Source organism: Gavialis gangeticus, unplaced genomic scaffold (genome assembly GCF_001723915.1).
Source record: "Gavialis gangeticus isolate Ggan-Ray unplaced genomic scaffold, GavGan_comp1, whole genome shotgun sequence".
Classification (NCBI taxonomy): domain Eukaryota; kingdom Metazoa; phylum Chordata; order Crocodylia; family Gavialidae; genus Gavialis; species Gavialis gangeticus.
The window spans coordinates 13835294-13842037 of record NW_017729030.1 but is presented as its reverse complement, the minus strand read 5'-3'; the positions used below and the strand labels follow the sequence as shown (position 1 = coordinate 13842037).

The 6744-nt window shown below is 41.2% G+C and overlaps 1 protein-coding gene across 1 annotated transcript in view; it reads right to left on the bottom strand.

Annotated features, from left to right (window-relative positions):
* Positions 1 to 519: 519 nt before the first annotated feature.
* The window catches only part of LRIT3 (leucine rich repeat, Ig-like and transmembrane domains 3), a 21863-nt gene continuing 15638 nt past the window's right edge, over positions 520 to 6744 (bottom strand). Inside the window, exons 3-4 of the mRNA XM_019521970.1 lie at positions 4636 to 4941; positions 520 to 1782 (exon numbers count right to left, since the gene is read on the bottom strand). Coding sequence (XP_019377515.1) covers positions 704 to 1782; positions 4636 to 4941 — 1385 coding nt within the window. The 3' untranslated portion in view covers positions 520 to 703. The remainder of the gene's footprint in view (positions 1783 to 4635; positions 4942 to 6744) is intronic.

The window sequence follows — 6744 nt, the reverse complement described above, 5'->3', positions numbered from 1 at the left end:
GTCATGTCCCTTACAAAGCCACCTAAAACTTTACCTTAAGATCACAAGAGCAAAGAAACCTCTTGCAAAAGCCTCCATAATATGTTGCATGTCAAGTAAAGTCCAGGATCTCTGGATAATTGACTTCAGTCTAAATTAATCCAAGATCACTCCCAGTCCAATACATCATGCAATGTAGTGTTGCACCATAGTTTGAACACAAGCTAATGTCAGAGGGAATTATGTGTTTTTAATTAAAGTGGCTACATCTTTGAAAGACACAAAAACAAAGTTTTAGCTCTATGGCTATAATTTTTCCTTAATACACAATTTAAAAAAAACATGAATAACATTTGATACATGTGACTTACAGAATGTATACATAAAATCAGAAGATAAATATAAATGTTTGAATAAAAAACAGAAAATAACATGATATATTCGTATTGTGTTTATCCTTCAAAAATGTTATTACTTTATAATAGAAGCCACAGGGTGTTAAATGTATATCTATCTATAGATAGATAGATAAATAGATAGGTACAGAAAGAGAGAAAGAGAGAGAGGCATAATTTCTCCCACCCACCCCAAGAGTTTTTGTTTAATCAGATGCTATAGCTGTTAGTGGCATTTTGTAACTGACCCAATTTCAGATACACATTTGCAGTTTTAAAATTAGTTCAGCAGTTTGTGAATTTTTCATATTGTTCCTTGGATACAACACTCAACAGAAGTACTCAGACCTAGAACCCTCACTTTTGAAGGTCAGCTGGGAATCCATGCTTGATCTAGAACAAAGGAGAAGTCTTTCTGATTCATCAGTGTCCCTTCGGGTCCAGAGCTCTCCTCCTGCACCCACCGAGCGGGGCTTGAGAGAGAGTGTTTCAAATTTGATATAGGTTTCTTTTGCAAGGTCAGCTTCTCTGGAAGCTTTTGGTTTCCTGTGAAGTTTTAGAACTTTATAGAGTAAGAAAAATATCAAAGGTAAAACAATCAAGCATGATGCACTGCTCGCCACCACCGAAATAGAAAACTCAGAACTGCTTTCATCATTTATTCTATCAGTGGAAAAAATAATGCACTGATCTTTTTTAGGTGGGACTCCCTTGGGACAAACACATGCCATATACTGAGTACTAGGCTGCAAACCATCTATTGTGACTTTGTTTTTGCTGGGGTCCGTACTCAAAGGCAGCATGTCTTTCTCACCATACTTTGAATACAGCACTGTCATTGCAGAGTTTCTTGTGGCATTGACAATTTTCCAAGTTAAGGTCACACTTTCATCAGTTTCACTAAACACTCTTAGGTTCTTTATGGTGACATCTTTTTCCTCCAGGGCTGCTGCATTCAGTGAAGTCTCGCCTTTTTTGCTTACATCCCCAGCCTGCGTTTTGTTTCCACTTGTCACTATTGTTGAATTCTTCTTTCCATCAGGTATAGACTTGGATTGTTTTCTGTCAGCTATCTTGGCACTTGTAGGTCTATCAGTGGTAGCCAACATAGTGGTTGTTGATGATGCAGGTAAGGTAGTGGTTGTTTTTTCATGTTCCTGTTGCACTTGCTCCTGCGTCTTGTTTTGTTGTGCTTGCTCCTGCGTATTGTCCGCTTCAAACTTCCTCAAATATTTTAGAGGTGACACAGCTGTGGTTACAACACCAACCACAGTGACAGTAACAGCAGCTTCTGACATTCCTGCTAAATTTTTGGCTTTACATCTGTATTCCCCTGCATCCTTGTATGAAATTCCTGTCAAGCTTATTATGGACCATCTGACACCCTCTCCTGGTGTTTCTTGAATTACTAAAGGAACATAAAATGCATATCATAAAGAATCATAACAGTAAACTGAGAACAAAGAAAAGGCTATCACACTACTTTATCTACACTTTTGTTATATTGGAAAGGAATCATCTAAATTGCATATATCTCTTTAAAACATATGAACTGTGCAATTTGCATGATATTATTGAAAAAATAGCTTAGAAAGGTTAAAAATGGAATTAAACCTTCAAATAAATAATAAGAATACTTCCACTATTCAACTAGATAGAACAGAAAAGTATAAATGGATACTTTTTAAAGTTATTTGGGAGCCTGAATAGCATTGCCTTTGAGCTCAAGTCCCATTGATTTTCATTGAGACACAAGATTTTTCTTACTGAGTCGCTTAGTGCTCTTGAAGATTGTATCCACTAGATTTTGTGCTTATGTCAAAATGTAACTGCTAACTACTTGGGGTTAGCAAGCAAAGAATTCCAAGGAAAAAACATCATCCTCAGAAATATGTTGCACTAGAAGCAACTGCCTGAGATGACTTGTTGAACTAAATGGAGCATTTATGTAATACAAGAATGATTATGCTCACAGCTTAATCCTAGAAACACTGTACGTTACTCCACCAAAGAATTCAAAGCCCAAATGGGCAGTGGAAATCACACTGCCTTCTTTCACCAGATCAGAACAGTCATGTCGCTGGGGTACTGCAAAGAAGCTTTTGCTACCAATGCTGACTCCGTCTCATGGACAGAGAACCTGCTCCAAAACTGTCACTCTAGAATCTTTAACACAAGCCACTTTAAAAATAAAAGGAGAAAAATTAGATCAATAATTAATAAATTGATACCTACTTCCATTATGTAAGATTTTATTTTTAGTATTATAGTCATTATTAGAAGCTCATAGAACAAAGAACAGTGACAGTAAATAACAAAGCAATTGTAATGCATTGTACCTTGACCCTAGAGGCTTCAGTGTTCCTGCTCTGTGTGTGCTCAGTACACATTATTGTGAGCAGCAAGGAATAAGAAGAATAAAAACACACCAGATTTTGTACACAACTCTCCCACCCACCACACCCCTAATCCTGAGCTTCAGTGCTTGAATCTTCTGGTATAATATATACAATCAACAAAATATTTTTCAGCTTTTAAAACAAATGACAAAACAAGTTCCATTTCCAGGCGTTCTTAGTCATCATAGATTTTATACAAAAACTTACTCTTGTCTCCCACTTCTAAGCTACTTTATCTCATCCTCTTCCCTGAAGGTAGCTCTTACACACACTGACTCTAGTGCTACCTACTGGCAGCCTCCAGTATTACTATTGGAGATAACTGTAGCTATTTATTTCCATTATTATGCTTCCCCTGTTTAAAAGGATTTTAAAGACTTTAAAATTAAAGGTGAAAAAATTTCTCAAAATGTAGTATGTATATTATGTCATATATAATATGTGTATGTGTATATGTATACACACACACTAAAGTTTTAATAAGTTTCAGATATCATCTCTTTCATAAACAGCACTTTGTTAATAAGAAAAATTCTCAATGATTACTAAATAATAGGAGTGTGTAAATAATAGGAGCATGCGAAATGGGCCATATTTGATTCGGATTTGGATTCGGCCCAAATCGGGGAGAGTGATTTGATTCATTGATTCGGATCACTGTCCCAATTCGATTTGGCCGAATCCAAATCTGAAGATTTGATGCTGATTTGGAGAATCAGCAATTCGGCCATAGATACAGCTTTAAATGTATTTTATACATACTTCAAGGTACCAGGCATGGCTTGTGAACACTGTGATGGTGTGGTGGGGTGGATGGAGCATCCAACAGAAGGGTGGGGGGCCCCCCATGTGCTCAGCTATGGACCCAGAGGTGGACTGGAAGTACTCCCGGGTCTGTCATCAAGCGTGCAGGGGGGGCCCTCACACCCCGCCCCGGCTCAGCAATCAGACACAGGGAGACCCTGGGTGCCCCACCCAGACCCAGGAGGCACCAGTCACCAAGCTGGGGGGGGCACAGGAGCCCCCCATTGCACTCCCTCGCAGACCTGGAAGTGGACTGGAAGTGCTTCTGGTCCACTTCTGGGTCTGCTGCTGAGCGCACTGGAAGCTCCCCCACCCACGCACACACACACTCCTGTGGGATGCTCCATCTGCCCCAGCACCACAACATTCATGAGCCACTGGGTACCTTGAGGTATGCAGAAAAAAACATTTAAAGCTGTTTCTATGTCCAAATAGTCGAATCTTTCCGAATCTCTCCGAATCGATTCGGAGGGCTCCGATTCAATTCGGAGAGATTGAAGGGTCTCCTGATTTGATTTGGATTCAGAGATTTGGCCACCGAATCGGGCCAAATCTCCACTGAATCGAATCAGTGACCGAAGCTTCGCACAGCCCTGCTAAATAATGGCAGTGGCAGAAATTATGTCAGACAATCAGTGGCAATAAATGGCATTCATAACAAAAATATTAATTACAATTTTATATAATACAAAGCTTAATAAAAGTTGCTGTTTTTAAATAGTTCAATTATGGCTACACTGGATTTATTAACTTTTACTTAGTCTCCAAAATGAGCCAAAACTTAAATTATACCCTTAAGATCACATTAACTTTTTCAATTCTGAGATCCTGATTTTGAACAGTTCTATAAAATTCTGGTTTGGAACATCTCCAAATTGGCTTATCTATTCAGTTATAGATTAACTCTAATGCACCACTCATGAAATTCTATCCCAAATTACTGGAAACTTCATAATAAGTGCATGTTGCAATTTTTGCACCATTCAAAAAACCATTTCTACGGACAAGTTGTCAATTCTTCTAGACCCCCATATTATTTAGTAAAAATTGTTAAATACCTGTATAGTTCACTGGCGAATTGTCAGACCTGCTCCAGGTAAGCTGTGGTGTTGGGTACCCAGTGGCATCACAGCGTAGCAAAACGTTGCTTCCAAGAGGTGATGTGATTTTTGTTGCTGAAGTCATTATGGATGGTTTAAGACACTGTTCCAGTTCTGCTCTCTGGAACAAGATACCTGCCAAATTCTCAGGTCCACTACATGCCACAAGAGGATCAAGAAGTATAACCAAAGTGTCCATTATTTTGGAAAATTCAATTAACTTTGAAATCCGACAGTCACAAAACCATGGGTTGTCCTGCAAACCTTAAGCAGAAAAAACCTGATTGTATTTTCAGACAATGAGACAAGAATGTATATATGATTATTACCAAACATTAATAGAGAGAGCTGTGAGACTCTTTGAAGGTCTTTTATTTATTTGAGGTTTTTTCTCCTTTTTAAACTGTTTTTTTGTTTTGGTTTGGTTTGGTTTTTTGTAAGAAGGAGAAAGGTTACAGCTGCTGTTTAATGTCTGATAAACTAGATACTTTCCCCGCAGTTGCTTGTTGAAAAAATAATAGAAGTTGGTATCTTCTATGCTAAAGCAGGCCAACATATCTTTTTTCTTTTAGGAACAATTACTGGTAATAAAGTGTCAAATAAGGTAGATGGTACTGTATCTCGGCTGCATCTAGCTTTTCATCAGAGCCTTCAGGGTCTGCCTTTCAGACTATACCAACAGCTAAGTCTTCCTTTTTCCTTCCTCTGCTCTTAGCACTTCATTGAGTATTTATTTATTTATTAGCAGGGATCCCGGTTTTCTGTTTAAAAATTGCAAATTGTCTAATAAAAATCCAATGTTCTCTGAATTAAAACCCCCAAATCTGTGTTTTTCTCCAATTAAAATTAAATGTCATTTTTATATACACACACACACACACACACATACACAATGCTATTATAGATAGATTTATACACACACGATGCCATTATAGATAGATAGATAGATACACACACAATACCATTATAGATATTATGTGTGTGTATCAATTTAATGCAGTTTAATTGATGTTTTTACAATTTCAAAGCAATTTGGAAGCCTACCAATGCCTCAATCATTATAATAAAATAAATTCTAAATACCTATATATTTTGGCATTTGATTTTAGTTTTTTTAATCATGGAAAATCAGAACTCCTCCTGTCACCTTCACTTACCAGGACATAGAACCAGCTGTGACTGTCCCCTCTGCTGCTTTGTGGCACTGAGCAGCTGTGATATGCTGGTGCCCTGCCCCTGCCCATGCCGTTGTCCATCAATCCCAAGCCACAGCCCCCTGGCCCTGCCAGTGACCCCACTCCCAACCCACAGCCCTCTACACACAAACCCTCCCAGGCCATGCTGGTGCCCCTCACTCCTGACCTGATGCCCCCGGCCCCACCGGTGCTATGCACTCCAGACCCACAGGCCCCTGCCTCCCTGGTTCCCCTCACTCCCAAGCCACAGCCCCCTCAGCCCTGCCAGTGCCCCTCACTCTCAATCCACACCTCTGACCCCCCATCCCTGCCAGGGGAGGGCTCCAGCTGCCCCTGCCCTTGCCCTGCCCAGCCCCATGCAAACTCACAGGATGGTGGTCTGCGGGGATACAGTGGGAACAGCCTCCAGCATGAGGTGCATGCAGTGCACATCATGCAAACCACAGGCAATGGCTGGGGCACCACACATGCTCCACATGAAGCCAAGCACAGCTCTAGCCCCACCGTGCTGCAGGCAGCAGGAGCAGGGTGAGGGGCTCCAGGCTCCATCCTGCCCAGGCCAGAGTGCAGAGGCTTTGACTCATGTGGGCAGCAGCAGAGCAAGTCTGGCTTTGGCATGGGCAGAAGGAAGGAGGGGAGGTCTGTGCCACCCCGCACCCTGGGTTAGGGCTCCTGCACCATGCCAAGCAGTATAGCCATCCCCCTCTGCCCCCCGCCCCCCAGGCTGCATCTCCCAGCTGCCCCACTCCTGCCCCTGCCACTGAAAGCACTAGCACTAGCCCTGGTGCTGCCAGACCAGCCATGTAGCTCCCTGGTGCCCCCAAAGGGCATCCCTCCCCCTTTCCCCACTGGAGGGGCAGGCACCTCCAGG